Consider the following 20,930-nt stretch of genomic DNA (forward strand, 5'->3'; position numbering starts at 1 on the left):
CCAATACATTGACACATAAGAAGAACGAGAATTGCTGAAATTTCTTAAGAAAATGTGACCAGCTAGTAAGAATGACAGCACAGAGAATGGGGGCCCAAGATGTGATGGCTGCCCTCCCTAAATGCTCCCTTAAGTGGGAAGAGGGGCGCCAGGGTTAGAAAGTAACTAACCAATCCTGTGTTCATCTGGCTTTCTGCTGAGTCTCTAGAGTATTGAAAGAAAGTGCACCATGGTTAGCAAGAAGTATTTGCTTTACTGTCAAGTTCTTGGCCAGAGAGAAGTTTGTGTGTATGTATGCAAGGCATTGTGTATTAGGAAAGTGTCTGTAAGACAAACAAACTTACGTGTAATGTGTGTGTCCTGTGCATTTTGTAGTTATACATTTTGTAGTTTTGTAGCTATGAGCACAGACCCTTCAGCTTGCATTTGTCATGGTGTCCTGGTGCCCTGTGGATCATTCAAGCATCAAGATTGCAAGAGAGTGTATAATGTGATATCAATTTTGTAAGAACCAAATATTTCAATTAGCAGGGAGGGCTTGGAAGAGTCTTCAAGCACAAACCATTTATAGCTAGACACCATGGCAACTGTGGATTTGGTCCTTCTGCAATTCACGTTAAGTGCCATAATTACAATTAGAGAGGAATTCTTAGTTTGAACTCCACTGAGACGATTCACTAGCATCTAGTGATACCATATAGAGTGTAACGTCCACTCTGAGGGACATTCAGGAAAGAGTAGACAACAGTTATGTCCACGAGGAAATAATAGCCATTCAGATTTTTTCCTGAGACAATTTTATATAATTGAGGTTCCAAACTCAATGTGTTTTAGAACCGTCTTCATTGTTCTAATTTTTTTTAAATTTATATACACACATACACATATGTATGTTTTTTTTTTCTTCTAGAACGCACAGTGGTATTGATGAGTAGATCCTTGGATTCAGAGGTTGGCTGAAACACATCATGCCTGCTTCCAGCTTTTGCTCCGGAGAGTTCTGAATTGCTAATGCCTATAGGGAGGAAGGATGGCACATGGGATTCCTTCTCAAGGCAAAGTTACCATAACGGTGGATGAGTATAGCTCAAACCCCACCCAGGCATTCACACACTACAACATCAACCAGAGCAGATTCCAGCCGCCACATGTACATATGTAAGTATTTCTCATGAATGTACAAAAGAAAAAAAATTAGTAATCAAGAAAAGCAAACTGAAAGAAAACTATTCCTTCAACATTCTGCTAGGGAGAGTGGAAGTCAGTGATTTCCAAAGCAGATGGGTAACTGTGGTTTCACATACACGCCAGGGGAAACCCCTTGCTTGCATCTGCATAACTCGTCACAGGTTTTACAGCACAGCCAGTCTCAAAAGGACATTAGGTCTTCAGAGCCTCTGATGGGTGATGATAAGTTGCCCACATTCTATAGCTAAGAATGGAGAGTTAAGGTATTCTCCTGATGCCATGCGGTGAATTTTGGCAGTGAAATCTCACCCTTAGTTCAGTTTGCTTTACCATGTATTGTTTACTTCTGTGATAAAATATTTCTTTAAATTTTCTCTAACGGTTTCTTTCACTTCATTCCACCAAGGCTTATATTCAGCTGAGAAATAGGCCTCATTGGAACTAATTGTCCAGCTACTGCTAAATGCATTGTCTTGCCTGTTGCTAGTAAAACTCGGGCTGCATTATGCAAGACTTGAACAATACGGTGAACAAAGTGTTAAGGGAGAGTGGAACAGTGGGTCTCAGGAACTTTCTCTTTCACTCTTTGGTACTGTGTAGTACATGTCAGGCCTTAAGCTATTTAAGGAGATAAACGTATAGGAGAAACTCAGAAGCAAGGACACTGCAGCACCTGGTCACACACAGCAACTTTTGATTGGTCCTCTGCAGCAGAAGTGCCAGGCTGTCAATGGAAGGTGGCAGAAGGTCGACATGTCTCTTGTTTATTCAAGGCCTGGTGCCCATTCTTTATGAGTCCCCTTCTGATGTCTAACACGCCTTTCATGGCAGGACTGAATCTCTGTGAACACCATTGTGTAGTCAAGAGGGAACAGTGGTTAAGATTGTGCTGGCTGCTTTTACTCGTGGTGGAATTGAACTCAGGGCACGCACAAGTCACAAGCTCTTTCTTCCAGTAATTGTTTTATGTGGGCATTAAAAAAATAGTAGTCCCCACCACCTAAACACACACACACACACACACAAACACACACACACACACAGAGACAGAGAGAGAGAGAGAGAGACAGAGAGAGACAGAGAGAGACAGAGAGAGACAGAGAGAGAGACAGAGAGACAGAGACAGATACACACATACACACAGAAACACACAGAGTCAGACAGACTGACAGACACACACACACACACACAGAGACACACAGAAACACAGACAGACAGACAGACACACACACACACACACACACACACACACACACACATACACACACAAACAGCCTCTCCAATTCAGAAACCTTAACCAAACAGAATTTCCTCGATTGTTTGCCTATTAGTGTGAATAGCAGAGTGGTGTTTTGTAAGTTATGGGAAACTACTTGAAGGTACTGTGATGAGATTTATGCAGAGTGGGAAAACCAAAACAGTAGGCTTGAGGGAAAGAAAGGAAGGAAGGAAGGAAGGAAGGAAGGAAGGAAGGAAGGAAGGAAGGAAGGAAGGAAGGAAACAAACACTACCACCACCACCACCAAAATACCAACAAAAAACAAAAAGAAAAAGAACAAAAACATCTTTGCAAATGGTTGGTTTCTAAGAACTTCTTGCTGGCTGTGTGTGAGAATCTGCTGGTGATTATCAGGGACTTCTGACAGAGCAGGACAGAGGTTTGTAGGTGATGTGTTCACTCTTTGTTAAGATGGTAGTTTTTCTGAACAATAAACACATATTTGTTTTAAATAGTCCTTTTATTGTTTTCAGTTATTCCCTTTTCTTCAAGTATGTTATAAAATTTGCTATGGCAAAGTTTAGGATCCCTTTAGACTCTCAAGGAATTTTGTGGATCCTGTTTTGTGTGAGGCAGAGTGAATGCTGCTCTGTCCAGATTCCTTGGGAAATGACTGGAGGGCTCAGCCATCTCTCAGCTGGGAAGACATCCTCTTATTTGGTCTTGACCACAGGAGTCCACTGGTGAACTTCGACTGCTTAGATATAGCTTTTAAATCAGCTTAGAGATGATCTTAGATCTAGCCATGAAAACTTTGAAGGGTAAATCTCGTATCTCTCTGTCTCTCTATCTGTGTCTGTCTGTCTGTCTCTGTCTTTCTCTCTCTCTCTCTCTCTCTCTCTCTCTCTCTCAGGAGGGGGACAAAAACCAAAACCTCCCAACAACAAAAAAGAAGTTTGTCATGGCGTCATGACAACCTAGACAGCTGTGGATCCTATCACTGGACTCTAGCATGAGAACACAGGATTCCTCCCCAGTGGCTCCATTGTGGCCCTTCCTTTTTATTACCCGTGGCTTCCTCTCACCTGAGAGCACCTTGGGCCCTCCTGTCTCTGCCTTTGAGTTAGCTGGTTTTTGCAACAGTGACACCTTTCTGCTCTGATTAGCATTTGCTCTGAGCTAGTTTAGTTTTCTGCACTCACAGAAAGCCTCTTGTCCTCTGTCTTGTGACTCCTTTCCCAGTATGGGGCAGTTGCATCCATTCCACATGACACCCTAGGTACTTGTCTTTTATTTCTAACCTCTATTATTGTCTGTCTGTCTGTCTGTCTGTCTGTCTGTCTTCCATTTATTATTACCTTTTGCTCTCTGTGTCTAGCATCAGTCATTCATTTTTACTTTCCTGTCATCTACCTACCCAACTATCATCTATTATATTTTATCTATTTATTTTATTATTTAATTAATTTTGTTATTTATTATTAAGCAATATCTACTTATACATCTATCTATTTATATAAAATTATAATTATTTTATTATGTTTATCCATCAATATCTATCACTTATCTATTTATAATGTTAGTATTTTCTACCTATATTATTTTTCTTTCTATATTAACTATTACTACTTTTTCTGTCAGTCCTCTATCAGCATCTGTCTGTCTTCTGTCTACCTAACTACCTGTCTTCTTGTCTGTCTAATGTAATGATTAATTCAAAATATTTAATTATGTCTTGATAGGAGAAACCAGGGTTATTCTGGGAGCATGAAGGTATGCTTGCTTTGATGGGGATGTGACTCCCCGTGGCCTCATCCATACCTGTTTATCTAAGGGCCTGCTGTTGCTTTGTGACTTGATGGCCTACCTCATAACAGCCATGGTAGATTGTAGGCACTTGGGCATCTTCCTTGACTGCAATCGTGTTCTATTTTGGGTACATTAAAAACATGACCCTTTGTCTAGACACTGGAAGTGACCAGAAAGAATTGGTGAGATATTGAACCTAAAAGTTCTCCTGATTTTGGAAAAATTCCAACATGTCGTGGCAGAGTTTTGCTTCATTCCTAGAGCTAGCTTGCATTTTCCACTTGAAGCATTTACATATTTATTTAGCTCTGGATCCTTCAAGCATTCATTTTCCTTTCTCACTCCCATCCAAGGTCTGTGAAGACCCCTGGTAGATAACAGTACCCTCGGTCTTCCTTTGTATGATCTAGTGGTAGCAGTGGGCACTGCCTCACCTTAATTAAGGAATTTTCATTTCCCACATAATGTGGTTAGTCTCACCTCAACTTTGTGACTAGCTCCTGTCTAGGTCCTCCTTCTCATTAACTTCCCTTTCCCAGATATTAATTTACTCACAGGCAAATAATTGCGCCAAATGACCAGTATAGTTTTGAACTGTGACATATGAAGACTGCAATTAAAATAGAGCTTTTTTTGCAAGGTGCCACCATGAGGGACAAAAATCAGCAAGAGTCAGCCGCCATCATTATGAAGAATCCGTTCTTTAGAACTGGGTTCTCACCCTGTTTAAAGAAGTTTGAGTTTAGTCCATATCTATAAACTTTAACAAGATTGCTACCAGACTTTCTAAGAACCATCGCTTTGAATTTCCTTCTGACGTAGGATTTTCTTTTTTATTTTATTTTAAGTAATCCTATCTGACTTTAGAAAAGAAAATCAAAGCACAGCTGGAGTTAGTAGACCAAAATGTAGCCTAGCATATGAGTCCTTTCTTTCTCTCTCACTCTTGATTATTCTGATAGGCAGGATGGTTGAAACCTCACAATGAGCAACTCTTCATCTACCCATAAGCCCTTCATCTCTCTTGAACGGAATGTTCACTAAGTTATTTAGTATTTTTAATGATGATTAGAGAAGGCATTCAAAGAACCATTTTAGGTCTGAAAATGCCATAAAGACATTGTGTGTTTTTAATGATGGAAGGCCTAATCGCTCACTCTGAAATTGTGTTGATAAGGCATTCAGCTCTAATGGTTTTAGCACTGTATGTTTTACTTTATGGGAAGCCCTTCTATTTCTTGCAAGTCAGTTTGGCTGGTCACACTACTGAGGTTAATTTACCTTCTGTTTTTCTGTTTGTTTGTTTGTTTGTTTGTCTTGAGGATTGCCTATAGGAATTTCGAATTCAACTCTTGTCTCTGGTTCTGATACTTTTTCTTGCCCATACCTTCAGTTACTATGGCTCCAGGATCTTTTTTCCCCCCTTGGCCTTTTACCAGGCTTTAAGAAAGTGTTGTCATGTAGAGGTGGCTATCACCAATAGAATCTCATTTCCCCTTTTTGTCTGTAAGATAAAGTTGGTAAAAGGTTGTTGTGAAATTAAAGAGGTGCAGAAGAGTTCTGAGCTGCAGCCATTGTATACCCAGTGCCAACTGTTACCGTGTGTGTCTCATTGAGCCCAAGTTTCTTATTCCCAAACCTCCATTATCCGTCACTGACCAGTTTGTCTTGTCTTCTTCAAGGAGTTACTGGAAGCCTGCCACCATGGAAGTTTTTCCGGGTGGAATTTGGGGTAGAATTTTTCTACCCCAAAGTCAGCAGATAATTTAGTGTCTGTCATGATCATGAACAGCCAGGAAGGTCCCTACACCTCCAGTTACACCATGAAAGTAGCAGTCCCAAGTGGGTAGAAACCCTATACCACATGTCTGTTCAGTGATGACCACCAAGATCTTGGGTCAGGCCTGATTTCTGTGCCTCTGTCACTGTCTCTGTTTCCCCTACTTTAAAACAGACGTGTTTAGCAGGATTGTCACGGGCTTCTTCAGCAAAAGGAGGATATGACATCTGAGAATGTGCCTGTCCCTGGCTTGTTGGAAAAATTTGGGGTCTCGGTATTATCATCTATGAAGTGGGCTTAACACCATAATGCTTGTTAACCCTCAATGAACCCCTTCCATTGTCCATGGCTGTAGTTACCACCAGCACCCTTGGGATCATAAAAGACCAAAAGGCAGTGCTTGATACACAGGTGTGACAGCAATCGTGGCTTTGTGTACTGATGGTGACCACAGGGCTAAGATGCTTCTGAACTGCTTGGCCATATAAAATGAGACAGGTCCAACATTGTTCTTGTGGCACTGTTGCCGTGGGTAGCATTTATCTGTGTTGTTTGGGCACTGAAAAATCAAAGAGTGATTTTCTGAGGTCCCTGAATCACCATCACATGACAGATCTGTACAGCTTCTATAGGTGTTCCATTTGGTCTGAGGTTTCATTTCTTCCCTGGAGAATGTGGTAGGAAACGCATTAATTTCAGGATTGTGTTAGGTATGCATGCTTCAGAAAAGAAGGCATGTGAAATGTGAGTGTGACGTGCCCTCCCTGTGTGAAGAGGTGCACACAGCACTTGCCTCTCTCGGGGATTGTGGAGCCCATGGGATGTGGGGCCTCATGGGTGAAGGCAAGTTCATCACTGGAGGATGGGCCTTGAGGTTCGTAGCTCAGCCCAGTTTGTACTTTCTTTTCTTCCTGATCCCCGGAGGGTGGAAATATGATCAGGCTCCCACTGCCAAGCCTTCCCTGTCAGAGATTCTCATCAAACTATCACCCAGAACCAATCTTCACTCTTTTAAGTTGCTTTTTGTCTAGTATTTGGTTGTGAGAACAAAACCAAGTAGCTAATACAATTATATAAAAATACATCTGCTTATGTATCTGTATGTAAAAGCGTAGGAAGCATGAACACCAGTTTTACTGACTCTCACTTTGTTAGCCACTTGGAGTCATTTATTGGGTAGTGAAATTTATGTTTTTGTTTGTTTGTTTTGTTTGTTCGTTTGTTTGTTTGTTTGTTTGTTTCCGAGACAGGGTTTCTCTGTGTAGCCCTGGCTGTCCTGGAACTCACTCTGTAGACTAGGCTGGCCTCCAACTCAGAAATCCGCCTGCCTCTGCTTCCCAAGTGCTGGGATTAAAGGCGTGCGGCACCACTGCCCTGTGAACTTTATGTTTTATATGGTTCTATATAGTTGAAATTAATTTTGTAAAAGTGTGTGGTACTTTCATGCTATTTTTTTTTAAATGGTAAGTCGTCTCTAAATCTTGTGTTTTCTCCAAGGTTTGTGTTGAAGGCTTGCTTCTATCTATACCTTCTTGTTTCTTTGGGTCTCAGCTTCCTGGGTGACACTCTCTTCTAGTTTATGGTGCAGTCAAGGAGTAAGCCAAAGGCTGTTCAGCCTGCTCCTGTATGGGAGGATGAAAATGAGGTCAGTCATCCTGTCTCCTTGCTGCTCCTATCAACAAAGGGACTTTTTAAATGTTATTTTATTGGTGTGTGTGTGTGTGTGTGTGTATGTGTAGTACACAAGTGCACACATACGTTCTCGTGCACCAATGTTCGGGTGAGTGTGAGGTCAGAGGTTAACCTTTGAGGGTTCGTGTGCTTTTTTTACCTTATTGGGACAAGGTCTTTCTTGTTCCACCCAGTACTCCAGTCTCCATGGCCCACGAGCTTCTGAGAAAATTTCCTGTCTGCTGGACTTACACATCCCCCTTTTTGTGAGTTCCGGAGGTTGGGCTGCTGTTGTTGGGTTTGTGTGATGAGACAGAAATTGCCTCCCTTCAGTGAGCCATCTCACTCAGTGAGGAAAATTTTCAAGAAGTGTCTTAAACACATTTTGAGAAGGCAGCAAGGACTACAGTATCGATCAACAGCTGGCTGTCATACACACAGGCAGTGTTTCAGGGAACTTGGATTCGGGTCCTATTGGGGCCACTAACTCTGGGATCTTCAGGGAGCAAGGGATTTTTTGACTTCTCACCAGCTACCAGGCTACATGACCTGGCATGTCCTCCTGTTTTCTAGATTTTTTTTTGTTTCTTACCTCATATTTCCTCACCCCCCCTTTTTTTGGTCTATTTGAAATTAAGAACATAAATCCCACCTTATTAGTGAATTTCTGTGAGGAAAGAATATTAGTGGAACATTGTGGAGATGCTGTGTGGGAACAGAGAAGTGATTCTGAACTCTTACATAGGGGAAATGTAGTATCAGCGAACGAATTCATGTCTGGGGTTCAGTAAAATCTCTAACAAGGATAGGTATCTATTTTTTACTGCAAGGCTGGACTGTGTTAACTGCAAAATCTCAAAATACCTTTCTCTCAGAAAAGCACATTCTCTAATTCCTAATACAGGTTTATCACTGGCCTGCATGTTAGCATGACCATAATTTACAAAAGTATCTTCAGTCTGCAGTTTGCCTTGCAGATACTGAATGGTCCTTTTTAGTTCACACTCACACACACACACACAAAAACAGTGGTTTTCTTTTCTTTCTCTCTCTCTTTTTAAAACATAAGTTGTTTTTCTATACACACCCCCAGGGTACCATTTTGTGATCTGTGACAGTTGGGCTGCTTTTTTGAGCTAACTTTCTCTGTGTTTTGCAGATCTCTTTATTTGCATTCAAGTGATAAAGACAATTTAAGATTGGGTGTTTTGTCCACAAGGGTTTATTCTTCAGAACCTCCTGTGTGCAATTGTATAACTGGGTAGAAATGTTTTGCCTTTCTATGGCTACTGGGCTATCAAGGAGGGAAAATAATTTAAAAAATAAAAACAGATCATATCTGAGGTTAGATCTGGATTTTTTTATTTGTGTCTATGTGTATATTTCTGAGAGAGAGACAGGGACAGAGACAGAGACAGAGAGAGAGAGAGACAGAGAGACAGAGATAGAGACAGGTAGACAGACAGCATAGGCCAGAAAGAACTGTTGTTCCTTCTCAGGAACAGTGTCTGCCTCCTTTGACAGAGGCCTCCCACTTACTGACCTGCTGTTCACCAATTAGCTCTCTGGGTTGGCCAGAGCCCTAGGAGTCCTGCAGTCTCTGCCTCCCCAGTGCTGGGATTACAAACATGGATTCCCATGCCTGTCATTTTTATGTGAATTCTAGGGATCATGCTGGTGAGCCCAGTCTCTGCCTCTGAGCCATCTCCTAAGCCCTGAACTTGTTAGTCTGTCTTTATTTTGTGACAGGTTTGTCATGTATCTCAGACTGACTGACAGACGGGTTCTGATACCTGGATATCCACAGGCTAGCCCCTTCACAGATTATTTCTCTCTCTCCTGCTTTACATAAAGGCTTTCTTTCATCTTCTTTGGCTGAGATCTCATGATGGAACGGCAGGATGAAGTAAATATATAGGAGATGAATTCAGCTTTAATTCTGAGATTTTTACAACTTATGAAGGTGAGATTTTAAGATGTAAAAGCAGAACTAATACTACCCAACTTACCGTATCTTAATACACTGTGTGCGGGCCATTATGAATCGAAAGGAGCAAAGCACTCTGGAAGGTCTGTGTGTGAGCATGTTTCCTCCCATCTCAGGGTTTTCTTAGCTCCCTCTTCCCATACTGATTTACCTTTGTGATTTTCATAGCATCCTAGTATGGCTAGGCTATATCATAGCACTGTAGATACTTGGCAGATCACTGTGTCAGTCTGTCTGTCTCTCTTGTTGAATGTAAAAAGAACACTTTCAGTCTGTGTCTGTGCGGCAGCACTGCCTAGAGAAAATGGTTGGATTTGTGAGCCCTTGCAGTATTTGGGTTCACATGTTTTTATTGTTTGGCTTTGGAGTTTTAACCCCTTCAGTTTCTGCCTTTGACAAGAGGCAGAAGAAGGTGAGTTTCATGTGCATATAAGAACACTCGTTTTTGCCGTGTTTTCTTTTTTTTTCTTTCTTACTGTGAATCAGAAATACCAGCTAGTCTAGTTTATATCTAATGTTTTGACACATTTAGTGTTATATGCTTTAAAAAAAGAAAATGACGACTAAGGCAGACAAGATGGCTCAGAGGATAAGGGTGCTTGCAGCCAAATCTGACCACGTGAGCTTGATATACAGCACACACGTGTTGAGAGGAGAGAGCTGCTTCCTCAAGTTGTCCTCTGACTTCCATAAACCCTCTATGGCCTGGATGTACCCCACCCATTAAAGAAATTAATAAAATGTAAAAAATGTATTAAAAATGGAGAAGCAAGTTAGCATGCACATTCAAGAAAGCAAGCAGAGTTTTAGTGTTGAGCTTAGAAACCTCAGCAAGAGCAAGTGTTATCAGTGTTCCTGGCATAGCTTCCTTAAAAGAGAGCAGGACTCTAGTTCATAACACAGGATCTGCTCAAACCCATTTGTTTCTTATACAGACAGTGTAGGAAACTTTCCAGCTCAGAGATTTGGCAATTCTTGGATGACGTGGATGTCTTCTTGGATGACGTGGATGTCTTTTCCCATCTTGCTGTGGGCTATTTTGCCATTGACAATGATTGACTTAGTGTTTTACTCTTACTTGGTTTTAGGGATCTGTGTCACAGTCCCAGGATCAAAACCTTTTTAGATGCTCTGCGCATAGTTTTAAAATGTGTCTTGAACGAAGACATAAAGCTGAAATCAAGAAAAATTAGTTGCACTAGCTAAGCAGCCTTAGCATGCTTTTGTAATTTCCTGAAAGATAGTGCCTTTGGCTGTGAACAGGGCTGTTTTACAGCTCTGTACAAGTCTTGAGTTTTGGGGAAAAAAATCCATTTTGTTTCAATTGGGTTTGCTCTAACATTTAAAGAAAATATGAACCCATCAAACAATATTGTATTTGTGTGTGTGTATGTGTGTGTATCTGTGTATGATTGGGAGTGTAAGTAATCATCTTCATTTATATAAAGACTCCAGGTCATCTTTACCTTATTTGTTTATTTATGCAAAATTTCTCCATATACTATAAGCAAACATCTTCATTTATGTAGACTCCAGGTCATCTCTATCTTTCTTATTTATTTATTTATTTATTTATTTATTTATTTATTTATTTATGCAAAATTTCTTCCTGTACCTGGAGTGTGCTGACTGGCTACTGGCTGGCCATTGAATTTCCAAGGCTCTGCCTTCATGCCTCAGTGCTCAAGTTACCAACATGTGCCGCTGTGCTCAGCTTTTACTGTGGCTCAGAACTCAGATCCACATGCTTGAAAGGCGGCAAGCACTTTATCTCCTGAGCCATCTTCCCACCCTGTATTTTATTTTATAATTACAAACATCTCCAGTGCACTTACCACCTTGTGTTTAACACATTCTACTTTTAAAACTGACTCAAGTGTTGTATATTGGTCCTGCTTGGATCAGTGTTATGTATCATGTTTAAATATTTGTGTTTCTTCAAGATTTGTATAGTGAAATTCTAACTTCCAAAGCATAACATTAAGGAGTGGAACCCTTGGAAGATGATTGGTTCCTGAGGATAGAATTCTTGAAATTGGGATCTAAGAGAGACCCTTGCTCTTCTATCATATGAGGTTGTAGTAGAATGATGGCCGTCTCTGAGGAAGTATCCCTTCATCAGACACACGGTCTGCCTTGACCTTAACCTTCCTCGAACATAACAAATGTATTCAAAGATCAGAGCTCTTCTTGGCTTCTGTGATGTCCTGGCCTTGGCTTTCACACTAGGAGAGGGTCAGCATCCATGAAATTTTTCGTCAGCAAGGGGATGAGACAAAACGGTGTCTGGGCTTTCCTGAGTTCACAGCATGACGCAACATACCAGTGAGTCTATAAATGTCTGGACAGCAATTTTCAGTGTGTTGACCTATTTTGATCTATAAGGTGGAATGACTTTTTAAAGGTCATTTTAGATAATTCAAAACTTAGCGTTTGGATTTCATTTTCTTTTGTAAGTTCCTTTGACATGTGGTGAGCTCTTGAGAAACATAAGAAGATGTGATGCTGTGGTGTCCCACGTTCACCATCTGTTAGGACCCAGGAGATGTAGCATCTGCTGGGCCCCGGCTGTGACTTCTGCAGGTTAACTTGTTCTCACATTGTACTTAACCTCACATTCTGTGCTTGGCTGGTGGCACTGAAACCCGTCCTGAGCTAACAAACCCAGAAAAGGGAAGGATGGGGAAAGTGAGATTGCACAGGGGAGAGCTAGTTCCTTATCAGTCTTCTTTTCCAATTCGTCTGTACCACAAATTGTAGTCTGTCTTCCCATCCTGAGATACCCTATCCCGTGCTAAGATAGGAAGGCATGGATGTTTTGCTCTGTGCCATATAGAGACCTCGTTTTCCCTGAACTCCAACAGCACCCCTGAATATCCAGAAGAGAAATAATAACCCCTGGGATATCTACTCCCTACCCTCACCCCATCTCCCTCAACTCCCCCCATCCCACTTCACCCCCTCCGCCACTACCCCCACCCCACCCTTTCCCCACCCCCACCCCCAGACGATTGATCATGGATGGCTCCTCTCCCCATCTCCACCCCACCAGGATGTTAATGGCCATGGCACGCTTCACTGTTTATCTTGGAATTTGATACCATCATCTTGGCAACCAAACCAGGACCTTTATTGCTTGGATTGTTTGTCATTTGCTGTTAATTATCTGTTTCCATAAATTCTTCACTTTGAGAAAAAAGAGAATGTTTTGAAATATTTTCTCCAACATGTAAGCAGGGTTTCATTTTCTGAGGACAAAAGAGAAAGAAAGAACAGAGTTCTTTGGTAACTCAGAGCAATCAAATGCCCTGGTTTTTTCCCTACAGGCTCAGCTAGACTCTGCTAATTCAACCAGGATTTGTGTTGAAAAGCTTTTGGTGGGGGTGGGGGGACAAAACTAAAAAGAACAATTTAACTTTACACAAGAGCTTTGCTTTGGTTCCCAGCTTTTTATGCCAGAACTCTGCTTCTGTGTGTGCTGGGGTCGCTTCCCTTCAGCTGTTCCCCGTTTCTGAAGGTTACAACTGAACAGCTCAGGGTGAGAGGGGCTTCTTCTGCCTACCTGCCTTTATGAGGTGTTTATTTTGTCAAGTGTGGAATGAAAATGAGTTTTCTGGCCATTAGTACACATTAGTCGTGAGCTCATGCTGCACAAGGAGGGCTTGCCACGTTATAAACACGCAGAGCACGTTTTCTGAGGTGCTGGACCCCAGGCTGCTGGAGCCATGCTGGACTCCTTATCTTAATATAAAGGGCAAAGCAGTAGGGGTGAGGAAAGGTGAGCTTGAGCGCTTGTGCTTTAAACTGGGGAGTTTGGGGATGGTGTGATTGTTGCAGAGGAGAAATATGGACACAGTTAAATGTATTTGTAAAAATGAAAGCATTGGAGAAGTTATTAGGACAAAGTGTAGACAGACTTTAGCCTACCCCTTCTTGTCCCCTGTCCATGTATTCATTATGCTTACTCTGCTATTGACGACACATCTTTATGGACAAGGTCTTTTACAAATTGTTAAGAGACAGATGGAGAGAGCGTGTGTATTTATGGGCACATACACACATACTGTGTGTGTGTGTGGTGTGTGTGTGTGTATGTGTGTGTGTATGGTGGTGTGTGTGTGTGTATGGTGCATGTGGTGTGTGTGTGTGTATGGTATGGCGTGTGTGTGTGTATAGTGTGTGTGTTTGTGTAGGTCTGAGAACAACTTGTGGGAGTCATTTCTCTCCTACATTGTGGATCCTGGGGGCTTGAAATCAGGTCATTAGGCTTGGTAGTAAGTGGCTACAGAGTCATGGAGTCATCAAAGCCTGTTGGTGGCAATCTTAGCATCCTCCCCTCCCCCTCTAAATAACTAGTAACAGGGAGAACAGAATGAGTAAGACCACTTTTGACCAAGCCTGAGGACCTGAGTTTGATCTCAGAACACTTATGTGTGTGCATGTGTGTATGCATATGTGTGTATTTATACATACGCTCATAGCCACAAATAAATGTAAGGCTGAGCAGGTATGGTGACATGTACCTTTAACCCCAGCTCTCAGGAGACAGAGGCAGGTGGATCTCTTGAGTTCAAGGCCAGCCAGGGCTACACAGTAAGATTCTGTATTTAAAAGAAATCTAGCATTGGGAGGTAGAGACAAGTAGCTCCTTAGAGGGAGCTCTCTGGCCAGATGGCCTGGCTGAATTCAAGTTCAGTTCAGTGAAAGATCCTATTTCAATGCAGTAAGGTGTGCTCATGGCCACTAATCCCCTTCCTATTCATGATTGTGTAACACACACACAATATATATATATATGTATATGTATATGTATATGTATATATATATATATCTCAATACATATAAAAAGTATAGTATATATAACTTTTTTACTCTTAGAATTTAGTAAAACTTTACTAAAAGTTTTATTTGTATTTATCATTCATTAAGTATTTATTAAAACGATGAGGTCCTCTTGTAGTATATGTGTAACATGTATGCAGTTACCATTATTAATGTTATTATGATCACGTCTGTAGCATTTCAGCCTCAGAAGCCTCAGCAGCCATAGTACACGTCTTCCAGGCTTTCTTCCTGCTCTTACATTTGATGTGTGGGGACATTTTTAGGGTTGTGCTGTCTGTCTCAAAGAGACCCTGAACTAGGATAGAGGAAGTGAGTCTTGGTGAATTTACTAACAGGACACAATCAACACCATCTCTGCTGGTGCAGCACCTTGCTGGGGATGGGCTGGGGTGGGGTGGGGGGGTGGGGGGGTGGGGAGTTGTAACTCTCACTGTGTGCCTGTCACTGGATCTGTGCAAAGATGTGCTAGGGCAAAGATGCTCTCCCCAAACTCCTAAGCGAACAAGATCAAGTCTTGCCCCTGATGTCAAGCAGCGTCTCTAAGCATTTTACATTCATTATCCTTATATATACCCTAAGTGAGTTTTTAAAAGTATCACATATGAAAAACTTCAGGATTGCCTACGCATTCAATATATAGCAAACTTAACAACTGTTTATTAGAATAGGAGATTGGGGGAATAGTGGGAATTGGGGAACAAACACCTTCTGATTGCTCTGGGGGAGGCTGGGAAAAGGATTTAACACTTCAGTTTTTGAGAAGCTATTAAAACTCTGATGGGATCAGATTACTTGACTGCACATCTGAAACATGAGACTCTTGCCTTAAACCATGCAATTGAGTTAAGCTCAGAATCCAAGGCCTCCCTGTAAGCCTGGCCTCTGGGTGAGCCACATTCTTGATCACAAAATTATTTCCTTTGAGAAGAGCAAGAGTACAGAGAGGTTTTCATGGCCAATTTAGTCTGTATGTTGGTGCCAGCCAGACATTTGGCAACAGTTACTGCCAGCTTTGGTGAGATGTCCACCGACATTTCCCAAGGTCTTCAAAGCTGTCTGGAGTCAGTGCTGACATTGAAGGAAAGCTGCATTTGAATTCCTAGATAATCCTCCTGCATTTCTAGTTTTTTAAACGAAGATGTACGATGGGTGCCCGAGATCAGTAGGCTGGGCCTCTGTCCTCAATTCCAAGCGTTTGAGGGAGCCTGGGGTGCTGCTACCACTTTTTATCACCTTGGTTTTTTTCCCCGGAGGTTGGAGGGTGCTGATGGTGGTGGAGTTTCTCATGTAGCCCAGACTGGTCTTGCAGTAACGGTGTAGCCAAAGATGCGATTGGAATTCTGATCCTCCTTCCCTCTACTTCCCAAATACTTGGAATAAATCTTGATACCCCAACCCTCCACCCCCATACCTTGCTTTCGTGGTACTGAGGATCAAACCCAGGACTTCATCTATGCATCTATGCTAAACAAGAGGTCTGCCAACTGAACTACAGGGCCAGCCTCTTTCATCAGTTTAAGGGAAACCCTTTACTCCTCCTTGCTTGAACTCAAGAGTGTTGACAAGTAAGGTTCCCCACAGTATTTTTTTTCTTTTTAAAGTTTTGTTTTTGTTTTCATCATGTGCAATGTCTGAGTGATACACAAGAGTGTATCAGATCCCTTGGAGCTGGAGTTACAGGAAGTTATGAGCTCCCTGATGTGGCTACTTACAGCCAAGCTTGAATCTTCCAGAAGAGTAGGGAACACATGTTCTCTTAATCACTGAACCAACTTTCTAGTCCCCAAAGTGTATTTTTCCAACCATGAAATGCCTGTCTCTCACTAGATTGTCATCTCTGAAGACAGCAACTCTGTTGCTGTTCATTTTCCGTTTTTGACATTTGTATACCATGGTGGTCTTAGCTGAATCTAGGCAGTCTTTGGATACTTGTCAAGTGAAGTTGGGTTTTTAGGGATTCAAAGGATACTGGTATGTGCTTCTCCGAGAAGTCAGTGTCACTTTATAATATCCCTTCACTTTGAGACTTGACAGTGTACTTGGCTATAAAAGACACAAGCTGAAAGGGGCAATCTATTCTGCCTCTGATTGATTCTCATTGTCATCAATGTATTTCTAACAGGAAAAGAATATTGGAGATTCACTTTCAACTAGACCAGTGGTTCTCAACTAATGCTAAGACTCTTTAGTACAGCTTCACATGTTTTGGTGGCTCCTAACCATAAAATTGCCTTGCTGCTGCTTCAAAGATAACTTTGCTACTGTTGTGAATCAATGTCAACATCAGGCTGAGAAGCACTGACTTACATCCTAAAGATCTGAGGTCCCTGTGTTGTTTTGTAACTTTCAAGGTGAGGCTTTAGAAAGCACATTGTTTGAACTCAGTTATTGTTTACGTATTGATCCTGTTCGAAGTCAGTGACTGTGGGCTGAGGGTTCAAAATGTAAGATTAACTTTTATCTATTTCAACCTACTTACTACGAGTCTGAGTAACAACTCCCCACTATGTGGAGTATGCTTGCAATAAAGACTGAACAAGCAAATGAGTTAACTATCATAACAGGAGTCCTGAGTTTTGTGTAGGCAAACCACTTTTATTCTGTGATTTTACAGCTTTTCTGTAGTTTTTGAAATAGTACACTCATTCTTTTGTCTCAAAACTTTCTCTTTGTAAGTTAGTAAACAAGGTAGTGTTTCCTATTGCCTTGTTTACTATCAGTTTCCGTATCAAACTCTCATGCATATATGCAATTATATTTTGTTCTTCTACAAGACCCCTACCTTCCTGCCTTGTTGGTTCCTGTCTACATTTTTAAAGATCTCATAGGTGGGTTTGGTGGTGTACACCTTCAATCCTAGCATTGAGAAGACAGGTGGGTCTCTGTGAGTTCAAGGCCACATTGGTCCTCATAGAAAGAAAATCAAACCAAACCAAACAACAAAAGCTCTTACAGAGCCTTTTTTGACAGTTTGGATTAAATATGAATGGAACTCTAATTATAAGTTTGATGTTACAGAAACTCGAAAGCATTTTTAAAATGGACTTAAAGGGAAACCAAATAAAAGTCAGACTACGACTGTGGTAGAATTCTAAGCGTGGACAGCTAAACTGTAGACTCTTCTAGTACCAGATGATTAGAAGAGGAAAATCCCCTGGTGGTGGTGGGGGAGCCAGGGAAGAAAACCTGCTATAAAGTTCTAGGCTTAAGAAAGAATTTTAGATAGGATAAAGACACCCGAGGAGGAGACAGAAGAAGAGAGTGCTGTTGATGTTGCACTGTAAGCCCTTTAGGGGTAGGAAGTTTTAAATTTAGGTGACTGACTCTAGGTTTTCTCCCCAGCTTTTTTTGTGGCTGTGGCTGCCCCAGATGGGTTATGTAATTAGCCTTTCTGGGGTTGCCCTTTGGCTGAAGACCTAATTGAGTCTCTGGACTTACAGTCAGGGTTAGAGTTGGTGCAGCTTTCTGCCCTGCAGGTAGAAGCCCTTTGATGGACCTGCTTCTTTGAAAGCTATCTATACCAACTGGCAGTGACATTATTTGGGGAAAGCAGGGTTTAGTAATTGAGGAGTCAATCCTTTTTAGTATATGACAATATCTAAAATAGAGAAGACACCAAAGCCACACATACCGTTTAAATGAGCCTGTATTGTGCATTATAAATATGCACCGGATGCCAAGTAGAAAACACCGGAACACTCTCTCAGGATGCTGTTAGGGCCAAGCGGAATCTCATTAGGGACGGCTTCAAAGATCAGTTCCTCGTGTCCATAAAAACAAGTGTAAATTATCTGGTGCGAGCCTGCTGTTAGTGGCTGTGGTGTTGCATTATGCATGATTCGAGATTGCACAGAGGAGGTGGGGCTGCATGGAGTTCCACAATAGATGGCGGGATTTCTCCACTTTTTTTTTTTTATTGCTGAGTCTACATTTTGGAAATTTATTGGTGCATTTCAGCTAATGGATGATGCCGTATATAACTGGCACCTACATTTTTGATGAATTGGAGCCAGTTCAGAGAGGCACGATAAGGTCGGAATTGTTTGTATGAACCACCAATCTACTCAGATTTACGTATCTTGTTTACTCACATGCGAAACTGGGTGAGCGTGCAGGAAGGTGGTCCTTGTATGTGGAATTCAGTGACTGACTTTGTTTCAATCATGTGCTCTTTCTCTGTCTCTCCTTCTGTGTCTCTCTGTCTGCTTTTTTAAAAGTGTGAGTGTTTGGGATTTAAGAGAATCGAGTTAAGCTTGACATAAAAGGTATAATAAATTGTTCTGAGATAGATTGTGAGGTCTAGAAATATATTCTTAACCCTTATTACTGGAGGTCAAGAATCACTAGAATGTAGTGTTTGGGAACATAGACTGTAGGAAGTTTGAATCTGGTCTGTCAGAGTAAGAATGTGGTAGAGCTCTATGTATGGACAGCTAAACTGTAGTACTGGAGCATCAGAAGAAGAAGGAGGAGGAGAGGGAGAAGGAGGAGGAGGAGGAGGAGGAGGAGGAGGAGGAGGAGAAGAAGGAGGAAGAAGAGAAAGAGAGAGGAGGAAGATAAAGAAGCCGGAGAAGGAGAAGAGGAAAGAGAAGAAGAGGAAGAGAAGGAAGAGGAGGAGGAGGAGGAAGAAGAGGAGGAGGAAAAATCCCCAGAAAAAAGGAAAATATTAAATGTCCAATGCTGCCCAGAAAATGGAGTGACAGGATTTTTTTTTTAAAACTCAGTTATTATTTATATTTTGATCTGTTGTGTATGATTTGGTAAAGTTAACTTTTCAGTTTTCTTACTTGTACATGGGGGACAATTGTTATATTTTTCCAAAGGCAAGGGACAAGTCAAAGGAGGCGGTTTATATATTATAGCTACATTTCCTGGGCTGTAATAAGTCTCAGGGAAGTATTTATTCATTTGGATGATACCACTGTCAGCTTGTTAGGAGGTACCAGGCTTTCCAGTGTGGCCAGGGATGTGTAGGTGTGCAGCAGTACCCTGAGCCTGCCTTTACACGCCTGTGTGCTTGGAGTGTTTATGTACTCCTTTACACAAAGGCTGGACAACCTTGGGGACAAGCAGGGGAAACCACAGACATATAAAACATTTTTTGTGGCCCATGTGATAGAGAGAGAGAACTATGAGATTCTGGGGAATGGTAAAGAAATATGGAGAGAGGCTGCTTTCCTTTCTCTTGGTCAGAGACAGTGTCAGTACTCACAGCAGAAACAAAACAAAACAAACAAAACAAAACAAAAAACAAAACAAAAACAACCCCCCTAAAGCCCTACATGATAGAAAGAGTAAGAGAGCCCTGAGCGCTTTGCTCGGCGTCACATGACTTAATCCAACAATCATTTTAGCACCGGTTACTTTGGGTTTTGAATTCAAGCCTTGGCAAAATTCTGCATTGATAGTCCTAGGTATCAGCAGTTCCCATTCTAGGGTAGAAGATCTTTGAGGACAGGATAAAGGTTGGTTCATTTTGAATCCTGCTGTGCCCCTGAACCCATCATTATTAAGTGTATCCCCCACTCCTCACTGAATTCTCCAGTAGCTCTTTCCTCCTCTGAATCACCTCTGCTGAGAGATGCTACCCACATCGACATGCCCACTTACACACTTCTTTCTTACCTTGCTTGCTTCAGATTTCTCCTAATAGTTTCCCCTCCCACTTCCCATCACTTGCTCATCAGAGTGTTAAGAAAGGCTTATTGGCACCTTTCATATGACACATGAAGTAATAATTGGGTACTCTGTGATTCTACAGTCCTTTGATACAACTTTTTTTTGAACATGAGAAAGAGAAATAGTTTGGCTCCATGTAGGGGTGATGATGAAAGTATCACAGTTGGTCAATTGATAAGTACTTATTGAAGGTATCGTGCAGAACAAAGACTGGCTATTTTGTTTATCTGTCCCCTTCGCATAAGACAGTACCTAGTACACTAACAAACTGTTATTGATACATGAGTATGTATAGCAGGCAGAATAATGTAGATCACCTAAATCTTGTCAATTATGAAGACAATCAAATATGTCATAATTAAATAACGTGCTAAAGTCATCATCCATTATTAATAATATAATATTAAGGTTAGGATGAGCGTATATACACTACACACATATACATATGCTCACTGTGAGGGAAGCATGAGTAGATAACCTTACCTGTAGCTTATTAACAGCTCAGACAAGTGGAGGAAACCACAGAGGTTTGCTGGTTTTGAGTACAGTATGCTCCTTTATGACTCTTAATGAGCTTTTGATCCCTCAGGAACTCACACTTAGAGGCAGACAATATCTGCTGACTGAGTCAGAGAATCAAGGGAGAGTTTCTTTAAGAACACATCTAAAATAAGCCTTTTAAGGGGATTGGGCTTGACTCTCCTAAATGGCCTTTCAGTGTTATTTCCAAAGTTTTCCCTGCAGACATGTAC

The 20,930-nt window shown here is 41.5% G+C and overlaps 1 protein-coding gene across 1 annotated transcript in view; it reads left to right on the plus strand.

The window, feature by feature from the left end:
* The first annotated feature begins 914 nt into the window (after positions 1–914).
* The window catches only part of Mpped2 (metallophosphoesterase domain containing 2), a 169,572-nt gene continuing 149,556 nt past the window's right edge, over positions 915–20,930 (plus strand). The window contains exon 1 of the mRNA XM_028767103.1: positions 915–1,158. Coding sequence (XP_028622936.1) covers positions 1,031–1,158 — 128 coding nt within the window. The 5' untranslated portion in view covers positions 915–1,030. The remainder of the gene's footprint in view (positions 1,159–20,930) is intronic.

The sequence above is a fragment of the Grammomys surdaster genome, unplaced genomic scaffold, assembly GCF_004785775.1.
Source record: "Grammomys surdaster isolate TR1022 unplaced genomic scaffold, NIH_TR_1.0 170, whole genome shotgun sequence".
Classification (NCBI taxonomy): Eukaryota; Metazoa; Chordata; class Mammalia; order Rodentia; family Muridae; genus Grammomys; species Grammomys surdaster.